Source organism: Drosophila ananassae, assembly GCF_017639315.1.
Source record: "Drosophila ananassae strain 14024-0371.13 chromosome 4 unlocalized genomic scaffold, ASM1763931v2 tig00000073, whole genome shotgun sequence".
Lineage (NCBI taxonomy): Eukaryota > Metazoa > Arthropoda > Insecta > Diptera > Drosophilidae > Drosophila > Drosophila ananassae.
In genome coordinates this window covers 896759-921637 of record NW_025319042.1, presented here as the reverse complement: position 1 = coordinate 921637, position 24879 = coordinate 896759, and the positions used below count along the sequence as shown (strand labels likewise).

General features: G+C 33.4%; 1 protein-coding gene across 1 annotated transcript; it reads left to right on the top strand.

Annotated features, from left to right (window-relative positions):
• The first annotated feature begins 1639 nt into the window (after positions 1–1639).
• LOC123257904 (uncharacterized ABC transporter ATP-binding protein HI_1051-like) lies at positions 1640–23249 on the top strand. Its single transcript, XM_044717870.1, has 4 exons — positions 1640–1656; positions 1726–1760; positions 18163–18798; positions 23245–23249. The coding sequence occupies exons 1-4, from the start codon at positions 1640–1642 to the stop codon at positions 23247–23249; spliced, it is 693 nt and encodes a 230-aa protein (XP_044573805.1).
• The last annotated feature ends 1630 nt before the right edge of the window (positions 23250–24879 follow it).

The following is a 24879-nucleotide window of genomic DNA, read 5'->3' as shown; positions in this document are numbered from 1 at the left end:
CCAGAAAGATTAAAGAAATCAAAGAATGGTTGAAGATGGTACGAAGTCGTATCTGTCTCAAAGATTGGTGGCAGAAACTTAAAGCCAAACTAACAGGACACTATAGCTACTTCGGAGTTAGCGGAAATTATCGGTGTTTGATTCAATTCTATCGACCGGTAACAAAGTTAGCATTTAAGTGGATAAACCGACGTAGTCAAAAGAAAAGTATGGATTGGGAACAATTTATACACTATTTAAAAGTAAATCCATTACCAAAACCAAAGGTACACTGCCGCTCAACTGAATAGGTTTGACTTCTTTTTTAGACTTAGAACATAATATCTTCATAACGAGCACTCGGATTTAAACCAAATAATTTTTTTTAAGTAAAACGATCAATTCTTTATAAAATACAAAAGTTTTTTTTTTTTTTGGTTTGGTTTTTATATTTTTTTTATTTTTTTTTCAAAAACATAGCTGAAAACCTACATTATTTTTGGCTCAAGTGAATAGGTTTGACCAACAAAACTATTAAAAAAAATTATTCACAGCAATATTTCATGGTACTTGGTAACTTAAAGAATAAAAGACATTATTTCTGAATTATTTAATATTTGGTATGACCCCCCCTATTCTTAATTATTCCAAACATTCGATTTGATAAGGAATCGTAATATTTTTCAATTTCACTCAGTGAAATAGTTGCCCAGGCTTTTTTAATCGCTTCAACCAGGGTTGCCGAGTCTTGAAATTGTCTTCCCCCTTCATACACTCTCCTGGATAAAAGTCCCCAAATGTTCTCGATAATATTTATGTCTGGGGAGTATGGCGGCCACTCGAGCAAGTTCACATTCTGGTCCTTAATCCACTGTTTTGTAACCCGGGCTGTATGGATGGGGGCGTTGTCTTGTTGGTACGTCCATTGAATAGGTCCAAAAATTTCGGAAAACTGGGGAAAAGCCTTTTGGAGCACAGTCTTGTAGACATTTGCATTCATCTTTGATGAAACAAACTGCAGCTCGCAAGTTCCATAAAACGATATGGCTCCCCAAACCATTACGCCTCCTGTACAGGAGTGATGACGACTCAAAAAGCATTCCTCTTTTCGCATATCGTGAAAATAATAGTTGTAGCCATCCGGTCCGTCGAGATTGAACTTTTTTTCATCGGAGAAGACCACAGCCTTCCACTCCTTGTTCCATGTCATGTGATCCCGCGCAAATCGAAGTCGCGCTTCCTTCCGTGCATCATTGAGAGGAGGTTTTTTTTTTATTTTTAATCTCTTTAAGTGTTTAGCACTCCGAATAACTCGTTTTACCGTTGCCAAACTAGCATTTACACCGCATTCATCCCTGATTTTACTGGCAGACAGGTGGGAATTCGAAGCAGTTCGAAGGATTAATCGCCTCTCTGATGCCGTCGTAGCATATTTTTTTCCTCCTATCATTTTTTTCCCGTAATCGGCTTCATTACGAAGAAAATTGCTTACCACGTTTTGACTTCGACCAATCTTCTTTGCTATTTCATTATGTTTTAGGCCAGATTCAATATAGCCTTTAATTTGACCTTTTTCAAAATCGGTTAAAGATTTTCCGCGACCCATATTAAAAAAAAATTGTAGCAATTACTTTAGATTTAAGTAAACAAAAGAAATTATATGTTTTCAATCACGCAGTCAGTCACAAAGTGAAGTCAAAGTTGTCCAACCTAATCAGATGAGCCAAAAATAGAACACACATTTAGCGAATTTCACGATGAAAGCAAAATTCTGATTTACCGTTGCATACAACCCGTTAAATTTTTGTTTTCATATTATGAGAAAACAAATGAATGTTCAAAACAAAAAAGAAAGAATGCACAAATGCCATAGGAACAAAGAGAGAAATAAAAATAGAAGAAATAATTTTCAAACCTATTCAGTTGAGCGGCACTGTATATGTTTCTTTATACACAGGAGCACTAGTGTGAACGCTGTATTGTGGAGCCGTGTGCGGGAAATCCGCAAGCACGGTTCTTTTGGGGAGACTATGGTTATGAGACCAAATCGCTGGTTTCAAGGTCATGAGTCTCTACCAGACCCCCTCCCTTCAGAAAGCCCTATATCTCTGCTTTTTTTGACTACTACAAAAGAAGCTTTTCTGTTGGAGACGTAAATAAACTTTGCTCTTTGTCTCCATTTTAAGCAGCAATCAAATTTTACGAGCTTCTGTCTCTTCTTCTATGGCAGTAACTTCAAACTTTTTTCCTTTAGCTTCATCTACAATTTGCTGATAAAGATTGTTTCATCACTGAGAGTTTTGCAATCAATTGCTCAGAGGTTTGCAATAAAAGTTGTTGTATTCTCATATAGTCTCCATTAACCCCTTATACTCACCACAAGTTGTTCAATCTTTTTTGAAAAATTTTCTTTGCAACCAACAAAAAAACATGATAGACTAGCTTTAGGGTTTTTTGTAATAAATAAAAATTTGAGATAAAAAATAATTTAGAAATGCCTCATAATCGATTTTTAAGCTACCTTACATGAGCAACTTAGGTCTTGGTGGTATAATTGTACCCTGAAGTCGTAGAATCGTTTTAAAACCGCATTAGCAGACCAACGTTTATTTGAGTTTTATCAGCATAAAAAAAAGATGAGAGTAAGAGCCTTTTAAAAACGCACTAATTGTATTTTTCATTAAATGTAAATATCTTAATAATATTTTGTGGCAGCCTTTCTGGACTTCTTTCTTTTTGCTGTTTAAGTTATTGTACTTTATTTGTATTTTACTATTATTTTATATTATCTATTATTATTTATTACTATTATATATATATAATATATAAGGGTTTTAGGAACGCAGAATCCGCTATACTGGCTGACTTCAGACACATAATAACTAGGAACACTTTTAGGAATAGAGGGCAAAAGGTTAGGATTCAAGCGATCTTTAGCTTCCTAGTTTCTCATTACTTATTTAGTAACCAAGGAATCAGGAATATAATTCAACCATTTGATGTCTTATCCCTTTTTAATTGAAATCATAACTTATAATAGGGTTGTGGCTCCGAAGTTAGATTGAGTAGATGGTAGATTGAATAGAGAAAATAGGGCAACTCTAAAATATTTAAAGAGCCACCCATAAAGAAAGACTTATCCTAACATTAAATTTTGCCTATAGCTAAAATCTTCAGCTCCAAGAGTGAACTTTCCTATACCACAAGCAAATGGTCCAGTTGGAATGTCAAGCCACTTATCCTCTTTTGCACCTGTAGACATTCCTTTAACTAACTGCTTTGCTTGTAAAAGTTCCTGAACTATACGCTCTAGTCGATCTCTTCCCATACTGTGGAAAATCTCAGGTAGCCTATGCCGTTGTTTATATACTCCTGTGCTTCCTGTGTGAGTAAATGGGTGTCCTGCAACAGCAGATCGTGTAATTGCATCAGTAAGACATATTTTAAGGTCTTTTTCACTAGCATTTTTAACTGTTAGTTGTATTGTTATATCTTCTAGTAGCCCTGTTTCCTGATTTCTTAGGTAAGTTCTTACAGTGCGATCAGCTAAACCATTGGCCTTCACAACTGCCCCATGAAACAAAGCATTCTGTCTTGGTGTTTCTCCTACTGCCTTAAAGATTTCTAGCCTAGCTGTATTTTCTATTGGCCAAAAAGCGTATGAGCATCTAACACCATTAACAAGAGCAGAGGTACCTCTAATTGCATCGCGTGCTTGTTCAGCAGTTAATATTGGTTTTTCTCCTTTTGGCTTTCTCATGTGATGAGCAGTAATTATCGAAGCTCCAGTACTACATGCTAAATCAGATAATAAGCACATTAGATAATCCCCTACAGCAGGATCAGCATTTATATCTGCATGGATAAATGAAGCAAGTGGATCAAATACTATCAATTTCAGATCTTTAATTTCCTCGAGCTGTTTCATTACGGATTCGAATTCAGGAGAAACTTCGACGATTTTACCACGAACATTTCTGAGTATTGTAAGTGATCCTCTGACGTTTGGCAGTGGTACAATAAATAATTTATCTTTATGTTTCAACCTTTCACACTTAGGGTCGAGTCGTTCTAAGCGGCGGTGTATCTCACTTGCATCATCTTCTGCTGAAAAAATCACTACTGATCCATGTTCAGTAACAAGTGAACCAAAGCCACACATCTGATCCTTATCACTTGCAACCTTAAGCGCTAGGTCAAGAAGAAGCATACCTTTGCCTGTATCTCCCATTGCTGCTATTATTGAAGTAACACCTAAAGGAAATAGACCTTCAACAAGAAACTTTTGCTCTGGTACCGGACCTACAAAGCGCTCTGCACTCCAATCTAAAATGTTAAGTGGCTGTTTTGTGGATCTTTCTAAACTTTTCATATTTGAAGTATCAGTAGCTGGAGTATCAATAGTAAGCAACGGAGTTGAAGCTAAAAACTCTTTGACATCTATACCTTCCTCTACACAATCAGCAGCATCCCATTTCTCAGGCTTACCTCGAGGAATTTCAAGCACAGCAAGTGATGCAACTCCGATCTCTAAAAGCTTTTTTTCAGCATTTTTTGCGTATTTATTACCTGCTTCATCATTATCTGGCCAAATGATAATATGCTTACCTTTAAGTGGTGACCAGTCTGTTTTATCAATTGGTGCGTTTGCTCCAGACATTGCTGTTGTTGCTGTGATACCTTGTTCTATCAGCGCTTCTGCACATTTTTCCCCTTCAACCAGAACAACTTTATCAGACTTTAAAATACTTGGTATGTTATAGAGAGGTCTTACTTTTGGCGCACCATACCGAGATTGTTTAACATCAAAAGGCTTATATTGCTTTTTTCCTTTAGGAGGATCAGAACGATAAATTTTTACAATGACCTGACCATTTTCATCATAATAATTCCAACTGTGGGTAATAAATTTCTCGAAGTCTTCGTCAGCCTTTGCGCATTTCTTGTTATATCCAAGACATTCACTTATAGAGGCCATCACTTCACAAAAGTCTCTCTTTGTATCTTTTCCCTGTGCACCTGCCCAAATATCAAGAACATCACCTTTCTGCCCAGTTGCAAAATCCTGCCAGAGTCCGGCTTTTCCACCAGTTAATGCTACTCTGAGGCTTTGTCCTTTGTTACCATGCACATCACCTATTCGGAATTCATCTCCATGAAAAGTTCCCCTTGGGAATAAATAAGAAAGGCATGATCTTATGTTTAATAATAGTTGTCTTTTTATTTCTTCTACATCAAATTGCTCTAATGGTTCTACAGTATTATTAAAATCATAATATTCATCATTTAAAGTATTTTTTTGTTTGACATCAGTTAAAAAATCTTGTACCATAAGTTGAAACTCCTTTTAAGATTAAGCGTTTGAAAGGTTTTTGAGTAAGGCTGTTTTGATTGGGGTCTTACTCTTTCATTATGTAAGTAAAAACTACGGTGGGGGTTCTCTTGGCAAAGCTTGAAAAATATATTAACAAGTAAAGGAAGTCAGTTCAGGTGAAAAGTGAGGTTTTAGTATCTTCTTTCTTTTAAGGAAAAATACTCTATTATAATTCTACTACATTTTACTCACCATGTCAACCACTTAGTTTTTATTCTGTTGATATATTTAAAATAAATTAAAAAAACTAATGTTTTCTTTCTGCTATATAATTCATAATGGTGTCTTTGATAGAAAACCCTCTACTATATATATACCGGGTTTCTTATGACTTTTTCTGAAAAAATTAAAAACTTTTTTCTTTGGAGGAGTTTGGCCTACCTATTAATGATAATCTTTTCAAGCCATCTGTAAAAATGAAAAGTTTCTGAAAACGGCAATTACTTTTTGGTTCATGAATAGAATTATTAAAGATGCTTTTTATTCAAATTTTAAAGGGCATTACAGGTGCTAAAGGGTACAGTTTAAAGTGGAATCACTTTAAAACGTAATTACAGGCTTTTTGCCTACCAATGAGACATAAAGTACGAAATATAAATCTTTGTCTCTATTTTGAACTATTAGCGGTAGTTAGCTGGTTCTTTACATTAAATAACTCAGCTATATTATAGTGCATTTTTTATATTAACTAAATCTCTTAATTGATCGTTGTTAAATTCTGTAATCCAACTCTCGCCACTACTTATAGTTAGGTTTGCTAATTCCTTCTTGCTTTGAATCATCTCATCAATACGCTCTTCAAATGTACCTGTTGAAAGTAGCCTGTACACCATGACATTACGTTCTTGCCCGATACGATAGGCCCGATCTGTTGCTTGTGCTTCCACTGCTGGATTCCACCATAAATCGTAATGTATTACATGGTTTGCCGCTGTTAAATTAAGCCCTGTTCCACCAGCTTTTAAAGACACTATAAGAATGTTGGACTGGAATAAGTTTTGAAAGTCATTAATCATTGTATCACGTGCTTTTCTAGAAAGTCCTCCATGTAAAAATGGCACTTCTGATTCAAACCTTTCTTCAAGTAGCCTAGCTATAATCTCACCCATTTCAGTGTATTGAGTAAATATCAATGATTTTTCTGCAACTTCACCAATACTAATCAATATTTCCTCAAGCATCTGCATTTTACCGGATTGTTCAATACTCGCACGCTTTTTCTTGCCAAACTGTGATGGATGGTTACAAATTTGCTTTAAAGCATTGATAAGTTTAAAGATTAGTCCCTTACGTTCAATCCCTTCACTTTTTTCTATCTTCTCCATAGTTGTATCAACAACCTTTTGATAAAGCGCTGTTTGCTCTGAAGTGAGGGAACAATAACGATTGTTCTCAATTTTATCTGGTAAATCCTGAATAATGCTTTTATCACTCTTAAGCCTACGTAACATAAAAGGGCTAGTGATTTTCATAAACCTTTCTAGACAAGTTTTATCTCTTGCTTTTTCAATCGGTGTTGCAAAGCTGCTTTTAAACTGCTTAGGAGTACCAAGATAAGATTTGTTGATAAAGTCAAAAATGCTCCAATACTCAAGCAACCTATTCTCAACAGGCGTACCACTCATAGCTATCTTATGTTTTGCTGCAATAGTTTTAATTGCCTTGGTTTGTTCGGTATTAGGATATTTTATATATTATGTGCTTCATCAATCACGAGCAAAAACCAGCGAATTTTATTAAGTTCTTTTTTATCACGACGTGCAAGACCATAGGATGTTAGAGCTACATCATAATCACTTGCCAATTCTCGATTTTGTCCGTGATAGACGAAAAGCTTTAATTCTGGTGCAAAACGTTCCATCTCTCGTTGCCAATTACTTAATATGCTTGTGGGAGCTACTACCAAGACTCTGTCCCGATCCAAAAACCCTGTATTTTTGCAACACAGAATAGCTGCTATAACCTGTAATGTTTTACCAAGACCCATATCATCAGCAATTATGCTACCAAACCCGTTTTCTATGTTCTGTACAAGCCAACTAAATCCACGTTCTTGATATGGGCGTAGTTGTGCTATTAGATTATTTGGTGTAGTAACAGGTGTGTAAGTATTAAGTTTATTAAATAAGCTTGTAAGCTGCTGGTCAAATGCTACTTTAGTTTCATTTACTTTTCCTGTTAGAGCAGCTTGCATAAGCTCTGCTTGACTTAAATAATCAGGCAATTTATCAAGTTTTTTTAATAAAGCTTCTACCTCTTTGTCATCCAAAAGGACGTACTGATCGACTATTCGCACAAGCCTTCGGGAATCTTTTAGCAATTTTTTAAATTCTGTAACGCTTAGTTTTTTATCTCCTATTGCTACTTTCCAATCAAATTTCAATAAATTTTCCAGCGTTAAAAAGCTTTCGCGATCTTCTTTTATTTTATCTTTAGTAGACAAATTAAGACTTAATTGTGGTTTTAAGATTTTTTGTAAAGATTTCGGCAAAAAAAACTTTGATGCCTATTGCTCTTAGTACAGGCAAGATATGCAAAAATAATGGTGCAAAATTATCTAAATTAAATGATAATGTGCTATTATCGTCAATCGACTTTTCTAGTTCAGGTATATATTCAGACAAAAGTGCAAGATCAGATAAAATACTAAGCTTTACGTTTTGATTAGAGAGTGCTTTTTCCAGCTTGATGAATGACTTCTCATCATCCAGTGATAACTGTACCTCAAGTTCAAATTTTTCATGGTGATCTTTTATCATTAAATAGAGTTTGTAAGGTTTATCTGCTAAATAAAGACGTGAAAGCCAGAGATTAATTGCTTGCGGTATTTCCTTGTTGCTAAACTCAGTAAACTTGTATGATCTTCCAGTAAAGAATAATTCAAAGATGGATTTATCTCTATGCTTATCCAGTGATGCAGGAAAGTTATCTTCTATATACCCTAAAAGGATGAGAGAGATAGCAACATTTACTTGTTCCTCTGGTTCCATAACGATTTCTTGATATTTAATCAATAGAGGCGGACAAATAGATGATATCTTGCTATGAATTTCCTTAACTGACTCATTAAACAACGCCGGAATCCACCTAATTATTACTTCTCCTCTTTTGTTTTGTAATACTTGTGGTATTAGCGCTGACTTTTCCATTAGCATATGTGCAAACTGTGAAATCATATGCATGAAGCGAAGTTCAGGGTTAAGTTTGTGGAGTAACGAACTAGGAATATCATTTAAAAATCGTGCTACATCCCTCAATACATTTCCACTGAGCCTAAATAAATTAGTTGTACCATTGCTCACTTGAGTAAGGTAATGCTGATCATCAATGAATAGTTGAAATGTTTGCCAATTCTCAATATTTCCCCATCTTTTAATAAATAGCTCCTCTTCTGATAGTTCCTTCTTAGAAGCTGGATAGTACACTAATCTTCCTGCAGGATACTTTTGCCAATGCTTATAAGCTATCTGTAAGATATTATGAAAGTTTTTTTCAAAAAAAAGTGGATTATCTGTTAAAATACTACTGATACAATCAAAAAGGTTAGGAATAGTTGATAAATCAATATCATTTAAAATTGCTTGGTTATGTATTCTAATTTTAGAACATGCCTTAAATATATCATCTATCTTTAAAATGTTTTGAGCATTTTCTAATTTTCCATTCCCAAAATCATCGATAAGTGCTGACAAATTACAATTATGAATATTAAAAATCATGAAGGGGTTTTTATCAATTTCTGCAGCAATAAGATAAATTACAGCAGCAATGTGTTTACAAGGCATAGCCCAATCAGGACAACTACAACTTGCATTCATCTCCTGCCAATTTGAAGGAAATAATTTAATCCCAAGATCATTAAGCTTATCAAACAAGCTGGCTGATAATTGTCTATTTATCAATTTAGCTAATATAGCTGGTGAAGTTTCAATAATTTGACGAATGGTCTGTTGTTCTGATGAGCTTAATTCATTGAGTATAATTTTGACTTTATATGGTTGAGGTTTTGAACCACGATATGGGTAAGATCCTGAGCTATGAACTTTAGCTGTAACTATGTGACCATTAATTTTAATACCAAAAGCTCGACCAGTATTAGCACAAGTTCTGCCACGTGGAAGACGGTTATCATAATCTATTCCGTCAAAAGACTGGAGCCACTTCTTACCCCACCATGTTCTTCCATAAATAGTCATCTTGTAAAACTATATATTTTAACCTAGATAAGCTAGATGCTGATTCTATGGACGATTTTCTCTGAATATGCAAAACTCATCTTGAACTACTACAAAATGTTAATTATAACAACAGAGAGGGCAAAAGCAATAAACACTTATATCAAAGGAAAAATTGATTAAGGGAAAAGTGAAACTTTTTAAAGGTTGTTTAATACCTTTACACCTGTGATTGTAGCACTAATGTTGTGCGATAAATGTACAGTGAAAATGTCATCAGAAGTTACCCAATTATTGAGTAGTTTTTTTTACGGCGTCAAGACTCTTGCCAGCATAGAAAATATCAGTTCCTATATAAATATCCTTATGGGCTAAAAGAAACTTCTATTGGTTGATAGAAAACAGAAAAAAACTATTTAAAAAGTATACTCAACAATATAACAAGGAAGCATAAGTTAGGAAAAGTAGTAGGCCGTTGATAAGGATTTGCCTATTTTCTCGATCAACTAGCTTTTGTATAAGTACTGATGGGTCAATATAAATGAGTAGTTCTGGGAAGCTTACTTTATCGGCTAATCTATATTAGCGTCATAGAGGATTTATATATTTCAAGCATGTTAATTATTTTTTCTGGATCATTTAGGAAACTATAGTAGACTTTACAACTCATTAATTATCACTTAACTTACCTCCTAGTAAGTTCTTGAGTTATGTATGGATAACACGTTGATAATATTAGCAGCAGGAAAAAGCAGTAGAATGAATTCACAGTACTCAAAAACACTACACCTAGTAGGAAATTTTACTCTTTTAGAGCATATAATTCACAATGCAAAACCGCTGAGTTTAAAAAGTCTATCAATTGTCATTAGCAAGCCTTTTCTAAAGGAGTTAGAAAGATTTAGTACCTTAAAAGATATAATTGATAAATATAATATAAAATTGATAATTCAAGAAAATATTACAGGTACTGGCACTGCAGTTAAAATTGCCCTAGAAAGCCTGGAGCGGTTATCTGACCAAGACATAGTTTTAATACAGTACGGAGACACCCCGTTTATATCTAGTGATACAGTTATGAGAATGACTGATTGTTTAAAGTGTAATAATAAAAATTTAGTTCTTCTTGGATTTAATAGTCAAGATAAGCAATATGGAAGATTAGTAATTGATGATAATGACAATGTTCAAAAAGTCTTGAAAAGTGAAGATGAAATTCTTCTTGCAAACTCTGGAATAATGGTTTCATACGCTAAAGATCTTTATACCCTAATAAAAGAAGTAAAATTTAATGATTCGACCAACGAATGTTGTCTTAATGATATAATACCCATTGCAGCAAGCAATAACTTACGTGCAGGTTATGTAGTCGCTGACGAAAAGGAAGCAATGGGGGTAAATAACAAAGAGGATTTGGTCAAAGCAGAACGTTATTTTCAGGCAAATAGAAGAAGACAACCAACCCTTCTTTCATAACTATATTTTTTTATTCATTGATCCTTAATTTAAGTTGACATTTGTTTTATACTAGTTTTATAATGCTTTTTAAGTCTTACTTGTAAGATGATAGGTGTGAAAGATTTTCCTGGTTGTAGTGAGAGGGACACATGGGAATATTAATAACAGGTGCTGCAGGTTTGATAGGATCGGCTTTAGTAGAAAAGTTAGAAAAGCAGGGTTATGAAGTAATAAGCTGCGATATTAGGTTTCGCGACAACCCACTCAGTTTTTTTTCAGAAGATATAATGCCGCTACTCGCTAAGTGTACGGGGGTTATTCATCTGGCTGCAATTTCTAGAGTTATACATGGTGAGCTTTATCCTGAATTGTGCCAAAAAGTTAATGTCGATGGTACAATCCAATTCTTAGAATTCTGCAAGTCGCTTCCGAATAAACCATGGTTTATATATGCAAGCAGTAGAGAAGTATATGGAGAACAAAAGGAACTACCAGTTGCAGAGTCTGCTAGTATCAACCCAATAAATAATTACGCCAAAGGTAAAGCATTTATTGAAGAACAAGTAATAAATTTAAAAGGTTCTAACTTTAATGTAGCAATATTACGCTTCTCAAATGTATATGGTGGTTTACTAGATCATAGTAGTAGAGTAATTCCTGCACTCTGTATCAATGCATTGAAAGGCGATCCAATTAGGATAGAAGGTAAAGAATGTGTTTTTGATTTTACCTATTTGGATGATGTTATAGAGGGTATATACTTAACTGTTAAATATTTACAAAACGAGAAATCTTCTCTTCCTGCTATTCATCTTACTACTAATAGCCCATGTACTTTAGAAAACTTAGCAAAAACAATATTAAAAGTCACGGAAAGTGATTCTAGAATTGATTTTTATCCTCCAAGAAATTTTGACGTAACTAAGTTCCATGGTGATTTTACTAGAGCTAAAGAGCTACTTGGTTGGTCTCCAAAGCATTCATTAAAAGTAGGATTAGGTAAATTTATAAAAAGTCTACAAAACAATACACAAGAATATCCTAACAATATAGATATGGTAATATATGAAAATATTAAAAGTTATTCATGGTTACCCTCCTTATTATAGCGCTGGTTCGGAGGTTTACAGCCAAACTCTTGCCCATGAACTAGCCAATAATAATGAGGTACAAATATTTACTAGGCATGAAAACAGCTTCTTACCTGATTTCCATTATACTATAGCTCTGGACTGTAGTGATTCCCGGATCTTACTGAATTTAATTAATATACCTACAACTAAATATCGTTACAAATTTATCAATGAAGAAGTAAATATAAAATTTAAAAGAATAATAGATAACTTTCAACCAGATCTTATACATTTTGGTCATCTTAATCATCTATCAATTACTTTACCAGAAGTTGCTTTTAAAGAAAATATACCTACAATTTTTACGCTACATGATTTTTGGTTAATGTGTCCAAGAGGAAGATTTATTCAACGTAATTCTGAAGATTTGTTACGGCTTTGTGATGGACAGAAGGATCAAAAATGTGCAACCCAATGTTACAAGGGGCATTTTACAGGAGATGAAGAATTCTTGAATTCAGACTTAAATTATTGGGAACAATGGGTTGCAACTAGAATGAAGCAAACAAAGAAAGTAGTGGACTATATAGATTACTTCATTGCTCCGTCAAAATTCTTAATGGATAAATTTACTCAAGACTTTAATGTTCCGATAAACAAAATTTCTTATCTTGATTATGGTTTTGATCTAAATCGTCTTAAGAATAGAAATAGGGTGCAAGAAAAAGGGTTTATTTTCGGTTATATAGGTACTCATACTCCCGAGAAAGGTGTTGACCTATTATTGAAGGCTTTTTCTCGCTTATCATCTAAAGCAAAACTTAGAATTTGGGGAGCGGCAAGGGAAGAAACTAAAACTTTAAAAGCGATTGCCGATCAGTTTCCACATGCTGTTAAAGAAAGGATAGAATGGATGGGAAGTTATAACAATAAAAATATAGTTACTGATGTATTTAATAAAGTTGATGCGATAGTTGTTCCTTCAATTTGGGGTGAAAATTCACCATTAGTAATACATGAAGCACAGCAACTGAGTGTACCAGTAATAACGGCTGATTATGGTGGCATGGCAGAATATGTAAGAGATGGAATAAACGGACTATTATTTAAGCATAGAGATACAAATAGTTTGTCAGAAAAAATGCAAGTCCTATCTACAGACCAGGAATTATACAGTGAACTGACCCAAAGAGGCTATCTTTATACTAAAAATGGTAATGTACCTTCTATAAGTGAGCATACTGAGAAACTTAACAAAATTTACCGTAATGTTATTGAAAATAAAGGCAAATCAGTGGCTACAAAACCTGGTCCTTGGAGAATTACTTTTGATACTAATCCAGATTACTGCAACTTTGCTTGTGTAATGTGTGAATGCTTTTCACCATATAGTAAAGTTAAAGAGGAGAAGAAAGCTAAAGGGATAAAACCCAAGATAATGTCAATAGAAACTATCAGGAAGGTAATTAAGGAAGCAGATGGAACACCTTTAAGGGAAATCATTCCTTCTACTATGGGTGAGCCTTTAATGTATAAAAGCTTTGATGAAATAATCAATTTGTGCCATGAGTTCGGCCTGAAGCTTAACCTCACGACCAATGGTTCTTTTCCTATTAAAGGAGCTAGAAAATGGGCTGAACTATTGGTACCAATTTTATCTGATGTTAAGATTTCCTGGAATGGGGCAACTAAAGAAACTCATCAAAGAATCATGAAAGGTTCAAAATGGGAAGTAGTGACAGAAAATTTAAAAACTTTCCTTGAAGTTAGAGATAAATACTTTAGCGATACAGGTGAAAGGTGTACCGTTACTTTACAATTAACATTTTTAGAAAGTAATTTACATGAACTTTACGACATAGTTGAGATGGCTATAAAAAATGGCATAGATAGAGTTAAAGGACATCATCTTTGGGCACATTTTAAGGAAATTAAGGATCTATCTATGAGGAGAGATGAATTAGCAATTAGTAGATGGAATACGGAGGTGGGAAGGTTATATGAACTTAGGGATAATATGCTATTGCCAAATGGTAAAAAGATAAAATTAGAAAATTTTACGATCCTTTCTCAAGAGGGTATCAAGGATTTGGCTCCAGGTGGTCAGTGCCCATTTTTAGGTAAAGAAGCATGGATAAACAATGAAGGCAAGTTTAGTCCCTGCTGTGCTCCAGATGAACTACGCAAAACATTAGGAGATTTTGGCAATGTTAATGAAGTTAAACTGGAGGAAATATGGCAAAGTAGCGAGTACCTAAACTTACAAAAGAATTATTTAAACTATGAATTATGCAAAACATGCAACATGAGAAAACCATTAGTCAATTAATGAAAGATAGTGAGTACCTTAAATCTATTAGGGTTTCCCCCTGTGAAAGGTTTCACCAATTGTCAGAAAATCCTTTGTACAAAAATAGATTTATTAGAGTTGATAAATTTCACGAGCCTGGCCTTGCACCAGTTTATGATGAGACAGGCGCTTATCACATCGATGCAATGGGAGAAGCAATTTATCGCGACAGATTTTTAAAAACTTTTGGATTTTACTGCAATAGAGCAGCCGTAGAAGATGACACAGGGTATTACCATATTGATCCATCTGGATGTAGAGTATACAAACATTCGTATCAATGGATTGGAAATTACCAAGAAGATATTTGTGTGATTAGAAAGCATGATAAGTTTTTTCATATTGATTTGAACGGCAATAGAGTTTATGAGCAAGAATACAATTATGTTGGGGATTTTAAGGATGGTATCGCTGTAGTCCATAAAGATGGTAAAGCTACACATATTAATAATCATGGAAAGTTAGTACATAATAAATGGTATAAAAAGCTTAATGTTTTTCATAAAGGATTTGCTATTGCAGAAGATAAGCATGGCTGGTTTCATATAGATATTAATGGCAATCCTGTTTACCGGCAAAGATTTAAAATGGTAGAAGCATTCTATAATGGCATGGCAAAAGTTGAAACTTTTGAAGGTGTATTAGGACAGATCGATATTACCGGAAACGTAAAGTTTAGTATTTTTGATTTAGATAAAGAATCTCAAGTGCATAAGATTTCTGCAGAACTTTCAGCCTTTTGGAAAACTTACCTCGCAAATGTTGCTATTGAACTTGATTTGTTAAATATCTTACCTGCAACTATGCCAGTTTTATCTCAAAAGTTAAATATTATCGTTCCAAATCTAGAAAGGCTGTTAAGGGCGTTGTGGGAAATAGGGTTTATTGATTACGATAAGAACAAGGACTTATGGCAACTATCATCAAAAGGTAAGTGTTTTAAGGAAATACCATTTTTGCCTAAAGCAGCAGCAATGTGGGCAAGGGTTGCCGCTGAAAAGAATTGGTTAAAAATTGCCGATATATTAAGGCAGGAGTCAATATCTTCATTTGAATCTTTTAAGGAGAAAGAAACATCAGAAGACAGGAAAATAGCGTTTTACCAAGCATTGCTAGGATATTCCAGGTTTGACACTAAAGAGTTTAATTCTAGGGTTAATATAGATGGTGCTAAAAATATATTGCTATTTGGCGTACACTCTTTATTTCTTGCTTATTCTGATATACACAATAAAGGTTCTATAGGCTTATATTATTACAACGAACATAAAGTGCCTAGGCAGGCAGTAGAAGATTTAAAAATTAAACTCATAACTCAAGAAGAATTATCAGCTACAAATTATGAATTAGGTGTCTTTTGCCGCTTTCTGCAGCATTATGATGATAATAAGGTATTGTCTTATTTAAAATTGGTAAAAAATAAAGGAATACCACGCGTTTTAGTGATAGAAACTATCCTAGATTACTACTCCCCAGTGGGAGGTTCTGTAGATATTAATGTAATGGTTGAAACAGGGGGTAAACTAAGGACATTGAGCGATTGGAAAAGAATACTAAAACAAGTAAAAGGGCTTAAAATTTTTAGTATTGTACCTTTAACAGATTATTTATCAGTTATTGACATTAGGTGTTAATATATGAAAGCATTGCAAAAAAATGGTTTTTTTATTATCAAAAATCTAGTTCCTTTAGAGTTAATAACTCAGTCTTTAAATGATATAATAAGCAAGATATCAAAGTTATCTCAAGAATTAGGTGTTTCAACTTCTGACTATTTAAACTGCACTGGAAGATGGGGTACATCATCTCAGGTAACTAGAATTGTATCTCAAGTATTAGATAAAATTATTAAAAATTATCTTGAAAAGTCACTTCAATGCCAGATACTGCAGAAAAAATCAAATGTTATATGTAAAACTGCTGATTTAATAGATGCAGTTCCCTTCCATCAGGACATCTCTTATAGCTTTAATGACCCTTATCATTTTTCTGTTTGGCTAGCTTTGAATAATGTCAATAAAACTTCAGGTGCACTACAAGTTATAGAAGATAGTCACAACTGGAAAATACAGCCTCTAGTTGATTTTTGGCATCCATACTTTTTGGATCAATACTCGGATAACCGGGAAAATTATAAAATTAAGTCACTACCTATTTCAGCAGGAGATGCGATAGTTTTTGATTCACGGTTATGGCATGGTAGTGATAAGAATATAGATGCTAAAGATAGGTTTGCTTATGTTACGAGATGGGTTGTAAAAGATAAAAGTCTTCCTTGTGTGCCAAAACCTCAGCCTTCAGTTTTTGGTATATTAAACTGTGGTGCATTAACAGAATTTATACTGAGAGAATACTTATCATTATTTCGTCGCCAGGAAAGTATAAAAACAAAAAATATGGAAGAACTTATTAAGAGCTGGTTAGCCTTTATTACAGACACAACTACAAATATTTCTGAGGTCAACACTGCTGAAGCTAAGCGAGATTTATATAAGCTACTTATTCTGAATCAAGCGTCAGCACTACATGATGCTGGAGACATTTCAGGAAAAATATACAAAAATTTATGGTTTTCACTGCTTGTATTTCTCAATAAAAAAGTCAATGTGGTGGAGCTAGCATTATAAATGAACAAAAGTAGAGTTGGTAGTTTCAAGTATATATTGGTGTTCATTTTGAATATCTTATCCAAGTTTAAGCTTAATGTGCTTGTAATGTTCCTGGTTGCCCTAGTAGTGGCTGTTGATTTATCTTTTAGAAAGTATTTAGTAAAAAATATCTTAGATACAGCTGTAAAATATCAAGAAGGTAATGTAATTGAAAATCTTTTATTACCTGTAAGCGCTTATGTTTGTATGGCATTACTTATTACTACTGCTTTTAGATTCTATGGCTATTTTGTTGACATTCGAATGTTTACCTCAATGCGTCAAAAAATAGCTGATATGTCTTTTTACAGGCTGCTTCAGCAAGACCATTCCTATTATCAAAACAACCTATCCGGAAGTTTAGTATATAAGGTCAGTAACTTAATGGATAGTGTGATAGAGCTAATAAGACTGCTTATAGACTGTTTCTTTAGTTATAGTATAGCATTAATCTTGGCTATTTATACTTTATCACTAGTAAATATAAAGTTTGCAATAGCTACATTCATTTGGGTGAACATTTTTATTTTGATTTCGGTTTTCAGTTTTCGGGTGCTTACCGGATTAGCCGATGATCATTCTAAACAAAGTTCACAAGTAATAGCGGGTATAGCCGACAGTATTTTAAATGTTATATCAGTAAGGTTATTTTCTCGGCAAGCGCATGAGAGGCATAAATTTTTTCAAGTATGCAAGAAAAAAACTATTGCAGAAAGAAAATTACAATGGGCATACTTTTGGCTTTGGTTTATATATGGCTATTCATTTGATATACTCCAAGCAGTAAACTTGTATTTTTTAATTCATGATTATCAATTGAACAAGATTGCAATAGGAGATATTGCTCTTGTACTTGGAATTAATATATCGATTATAGAGTTTCTTAACCATCTAACTAGGAATCTTACCCAATTTTCTACTCATTTCGGCAAAGTTTCAGATGCATTGCCAATCTTGACTACCGTACCAGAAATTCAAGATAAGGAAAATGCTAAAAAATTAAATTTATTAAGTGGAAGAATAACGTTTAATAATGTTTCTTTTTCTTATGAGGGTCAGAAGTCATTATTTCAAGATTTTTCAGTTACCATTAATCCTTGCGAAAAGGTAGGTCTAGTTGGTTATTCTGGAGGTGGTAAATCTACTTTTATAAACTTAATCATAAGGCTATTTGATGTTAAAAAAGGTAATATACAGATTGATAATCAAGTAGTATCGGAAGTTACACAGAGTTCTTTGAGGCAACAAATATCTGTAATACCTCAAGAACCATTGTTGTTTCATGATACTATTTTAGCAAATATTATATATGGTAAACTTCAATCTACTATCGAAGAAATAATAAGAGCTGCAAAGCTGGCTGGTATTCACGATTTCATTATGACTCTACCCGATCAATATGAAACTGTAGTCGGAGAAAAAGGCATAAAGCTATCTGGAGGGGAAAGACAAAGAATAATCATAGCGAGAGCATTTCTAAAAAACGCTCCGATATTATTTTTCGATGAGCCAACTAGTCAGTTAGATTCTATAACAGAGAAAACAATTCAAATGAGTTTATTTAAGTTGATGGAAAATAAAACCACCATTACTATAGCACACCGTATTTCTACACTTTTACATATGGACCGAATTCTAGTATTTAACAAAGGAAAAATTGTCCAAGATGGTAAACACGCTGAATTAGTTTCTAAGCAAGGTCTTTACAAGGAACTTTGGAATGCTCAAATTGGTTGTTTGAATGGCAAAAAATAAGATGGAAAAAATTATTGATCTGAGAAGTGACACTACAACTCTGCAGAGCTCCAACGTTATACATGCAATAAGTAATGCAACTGTTGGAGATTTTGCTTATGGTGAAGACAAAAGCTGTAATGACTTATCAGAATATTGCAAACAATTATTCAAAGTAGAAGAAGCATTATTTGCAACCAGCGGTATGCTTGCAAATAGATTAGCCATTGCCAGTCAAACAAGTCCTGGTGATGAACTAATAACTCATTATAATTATCACGTTAATTTTTTCGATAGCGCAGGCAATGCAAAAGTAAATAATATCGTATTTAATTGTATTAGAAATAATAGCGGAATCTTAGATGTTGCTGAAGTAGAATATGCTATTAATTCTAAGCCAAGGTACAAAATTTTTGCTCAGGTGAGTCTTGTTTCTATAGAAAATAGTATAAACGGGTTTAATGGTAAAATTTATCCTTTTGAAAAACAAGTCGAGTTATATCACTTTTTAAAAGCTCACAATGTAAATCTTCATTTAGACGGTGCAAGAATATTTAATGCTCATGTCGAAACAAATATTGCTTTAGCAGATTATGCTAAATATGTGGATACAATGAGCTTTTCTTTTACCAAAGGACTTGGAGCTCCTTTTGGTTCAATGCTTATGGGTAAAAGAGAGATAATTGAAAGGGCTAAAAAGCTACAGGTTTGGCTAGGTAGTGGTTATCATCAGATAGGGTATTGTGCTAATGCAGCAAAGTATGTACTACAGAACAATATTTCTAGGCTTAAAGAAGACAATAAACTCGCCAAACTGTTTGCAGACAAGATTAAGGAAATTCCACACATAAAACTGGTACTACCTTATCCAGAAACTAATATAGTAAGCTTTAGTATAAAAGCACTAAATGTAACTAATGAGGTTTTCTTGAGTAAGTGCCAAGCTTATGGTTTATTGCTTTTTCCTTGGCTCGAGTCTCATATAAGAGCAGTTACCCATCTTGGCACAAAGGAAACAGACATCATGAAAGCTGCTGAAATTATAAAGGAGGTTGTGTTAAATTTAATATGAGAGTAAAAATAGATTTCTTTAGCGATTCAAACACTGACCCTTCAGCTAAAATGAGGGAAGCGATGGCTAAAGCAAAAGTTGGAAACGAAGCTGCATGTGAAGATCCAACTGTGAACGAATTAGTGGCAACCGCATGTAAAATATTAGGTAAACCTGCAGGAATCTTTTTGATTTCAGGAACGATGTCCAATGTAATTGCTTATAAAGTACACATTCAAAGACCTGGTGATTACTTGCTGCTTGATGAAACTTCACATCCACTCATAGTACAATCTGGCTTGATCGCAGCCCAGGCACATGCTACTCCTTTGCCCATCAAAGGTACAAGAGGAATATTTACTGGAGAACAAATTGTTGAGTTTATTACTCGTCCTAGTTTAAGAAATATTCCGAGAGTTGGGCTTGTTTCTATCGAACAAACGACAAATTTTGGTGGTGGAGCTGTGTGGCCTTTAGAATATATTCAAGAGATCTCAAGTCTCTGCAAAGAGAATGACGTATTCACTCATTTAGATGGAGCAAGACTGTTCAACGCTTGTGCTCATACTAAAATATCTCCAAAGGAGTATGCAAGTTATTTTGATTCGGTATTCATTGATTTTAGTAAAGGATTAGGTGCTCCAATGGGTGCAATATTGCTTGGAAGTGAAGATTTTATTGAAAAAGCTTGGTACTATAAGTTTCAAATTGGCGGAGGTATGCACCAAGCTGGCATTATTTCAGCTGCATGTTTATATGCTCTACGTAATAATGTAAATTCTTTAGAAGAAGATCATAAAAAAATGCAGCACCTTATAGAAGGCCTAGACTCCATAGATCAAGTTATAATTGATATCGACCTGTATAAAACTAATATAGCGTATTTTTCATTACGTACTAATTGTATATCTACTCAAGAATTAATAAACGTACTAATGACAAATTATGGAATTAGAATGGCTAACATCAAAGGTAAAATCAGAGCTATAACACATAGAGATATAAGCTATGAAGATATTAATACTACTGTATCTGCTATAAGAAAGATACTAAGTAATTTTCTGCACTAATTGTTTGCAAACTTCTTGTCACACAATATTATACCAATATAGTATTATGCTAGCATCTGCATAGAGCTATTTGGGAATAGGTGTGAACTTTGTCTTCTTTCAATATTTACTATTCTTCTGTGGATATATGCTGCTTTATTTATCAAGACAAAGTATACCAATTGCTCTACCACTGTTAATAGATACTGACCATGTAAAATTAAGCTATTTTTTTGCCTGCTTTTCTTTTTTTTATGGAGTATCAAAATTTGTTAATGGAATAATCATGGACTCCAAAAATAATCCATTATTTATGTTTGGGCTATGCAATATTGCAACTGGATTATTAACCATTGGTATAACTTTATCATATAATAATCTAACTTTATTACTGTTAACATTAATATTATTAGCTTGGACACAAGGGTTAGGTTGGCCAGCTATTACCAAGTTTATGGTTACAAACTCTAGCATCTCTTCAATTGCATCATCATGGGGAGTTATGAGCGCATCTCAGCAACTTGGTTCTTGTATTACTTTAATTGTATTACCAAGTATAATTAAAATATATAATGCAAAAAGTGCATTTTTGTACTCTGGTTTCTTATGCTTACTTTTTGGAATTTATATAATATTAAAGGCATATTACAAAGAAAGTGCCAACTTTACTACCTATTATAAGGTGCAGAAATCTCAAATAGGTATCAAGGTAACAAGTTCCATATGGTTTCTATGTTGTGCTACTTTTTGTGCTTATATTATAAAAATGGGAATCTTCTTTTGGTTTCCTATAATTTTAAAGAATAAATTACAAATTTCTCTTGTACAATCCTCACTAATAACAGGCGTATATGATTTAGGTGGAATCCTTGGAACTTTAATAACAGGAAGAATTAGTGATATGTACTTCTTTCAAAATAGAAGCTTGCTGGCATCACTTTATATGTTGGGTATAGCACTCACTTTTATTGCAATGAACTTTGGTCAAAACATAATTCTTATGAACCTTTGTGCAATCTTATCAGGATTCTTTATATTTGGAGTGCAAGTACTGACAGGTGTTATAGCTGTAGAAATTGCTCCACAAAATAATGTATGTGCAATTGTAAGCTTAACAGGATTATTTGGGTATATTGCAAGTTCAATATTTTCATGCGTGCTCTTAGGAGTACTTGTTAAGCACTGTGGTAACAGTATTATGTTTTCATTTTTTTCCATTTGCTCTGTTGTTGCACTCGTTTGCTTTTCCATACTATCAAGCAAAGATCTAAAAAAACTAAGTAAAGCGGTGTAAAAAAAATTTCTCAACAGTTAAACTTTGTAGATAGATTTTTTACCCAAGGAATAAACATGGTAACCATATCTTACTAATAGCTCGCTATCTAATAAATTACGGAAATCAAAAACATTAGGTGCAGCCATAATACTCTTTAAACTTGCAAAATCTTGATTTTTAAATTCTTTCCACTCCGTTAACAATAACAAGGCTTCCGCGTCCCTTGCAGCCCCTATAGCATTGTCCGCGTATTCTATATCCTTTAGAACTTGCCTAGCATTATCCATCCCCATTGGGTCATATGCAGTAATTTTAGCCTTGTTATTCACTAACAATTGTGCAATATCTATAGCTGGGCTATTTCTTACATCATCAGTACCAGACTTAAAAGTTAGCCCCCATATTGCTATTTTTTTATTTTGGACTCCATTTAATACATATTCTACCTTTTTAGCAATGTTTGTTATATGATTATAGTTAGATTCCTTAACTGAATTTAAAATTTGTAGCTTGACATTGTGATCTTCAGCAAGCCTTATTAAAGCTGACAAATCTTTAGGAAAACATGATCCTCCAAATCCTGGACCAGCTTTGAGAAATTCCTTACCTATTCTATGGTCCATTCCCATACTGTTAGCTAAAAGGTCAATGTCTGCTCCTAATAGCTCACATAAACCTGCCATCTCATTGATAAAAGCAACCTTTGTTGCTAGAAAAGCATTAGAAGCATATTTAATCATTTCAGCAGTAACTGTATCAGTGACTATTAACGGAATATTCTTATCTATAAATGATCTATATATAACTTCTAGTTTTGCTCTAGCTAGCTTAGTTTTTACTCCTATTATTATCCTATCTGGGTATAAAAAATCTGATACTGCAGAGCCTTGCTTGAGAAACTCTGGATTAACCCCCAAATCAAAGTTATAGCCCTTATTAGATAAATAATTATATATATTTTCTGCAGTACCAGGAGGAACAGTTGACTTTATCACTATTAAGCAATCTTGATTAACTCTCTCAGAAACTTCACTTACTGCATTATATACATTCTGTAAATTTGCATTTCCTAGGGAGTCTGATGGAGTATCTACAGTTACAAACACTACTTCTGTGTTGGGATTTATTTGAGAATACGAATCGAAGAATCTTATCCTTTGTAACTTTATATTATTCTCTAAATAGTCTGCTAATCCAGGCTCATATATAGGAATTTTTCCTAATTTCAATAACTCAATCTTCTTAGTATTTATGTCAATGCAATCAACGTTATGACCCTGCTCTGATAACATTGCACAAGATACTAAACCTACATACCCTATTCCTATAATGGTTATATACATCTTGTCATCACCTTAAAAATATCCTAATGTAGCTCAACTGCTTAAACATTTAAAAAGAACATCATTAACAATTAGAGTCATAAATTTTTACTCTAGCGTTGCATACATTATTTTTCTTAATTACTTTACTTTCTGAATAAACTATAAACAAAGTCGATGGTATTAATATTAAAATACCATACAAAGCACTTTTATCAGGCAACTCATTAAACATAACATATGTTACTATTGCAGAAATTATTAGCTCTATGTATCTATATGGTGCAAGTGCAGTAGCATCTGCAAGAGTAAAAGCTTTTAATGTGAAGAACAGAATTAGATTTGAATTAATTCCCAAAATCAGTAGTAATACTAATTCTAACAAGGAAGGCAAATGCCAATAAAACAGCAAAGGCACAGTGGAAAAAATAGTTGTTGTTAGAGCTGAATAAAATAACATACTTATTACGGACTCTTTTATTGCGAGTTTCTTATTAAGTATGTCTAATATAGCAAAGATTAATGTAGATACAATAAAAATAAGAATTTTAGGATTAAAGTCTTCACTATAAGCTTTGGTAGTAATAGCAATACCAACAAAGCCAATAACAGTTACTGACCATCTTTGCCAAATTATATTTTCATTTAGTAAAGGGATTGCAAGAAGTATAACAAATAATGGTATAGAAAAACTTATAATTGTTGCAGTTACTATGGGAAAAATAGCTAACCCATAGGTCCACAAGGTTATTCCAACAAATAACAATACTCCTCTAGTTATCTGAATAGATATTTGACTTGTTTTAAAAGCTTCTCTTCCATAGTAAAGCATAAAAGGTACAAGGGTAATAGTGCTAAATAAAAAGCGGAAAAAGATTACTTCAAAACTTTGGAGATGTAAACTTAGATATTTTGATATAGTATCATTAGCTACACTACTAAGTAAACTGAGTATAAACCAGGTAACTCCAAGCCAATAAGCTCTTAATCTGTGATCCATAAAACTCCCAATTTAATATTTTATGAGATAACTTTACTATAAAAAAGATCAATACTAGACAAGTTTTCCTCTATCTACTGTTTAACCATATTCATAAATATTTAGTAGAAATGATTTGAGAAGTATTATATAAAGTGCAGCTTTATTGTATAATTTTAATAAACAGAAATGCTAACTGATTTTTTTGTAATATATGATAATACTTGCGAATACTATCACATTATCAGGAAAAGTAATCGGGAGTACTGACGGCTGTGGCAATTTTACCAACTAGCTTCTCTGCTAGCATTAGCAATATGTGTTTTCAGTGTTAGCTGTGAAGACGTTAAAGAAAGTTATCAAACAAGCAAATTAGCAGCAAAACTTTACGAAAATGCTTCAGTTGAGTCA

What these genes read in the sequence shown, in the direction of transcription:
- LOC123257904 (XM_044717870.1), top strand. An exon ending in AAGCAAAATTCTGATTTACC is followed by an intron (nt 1,761 to 18,162) that starts GTTGCATACAAC and finishes ATCCTTGCGAAA; the next exon opens with AGGTAGGTCTAGTTGGTTAT.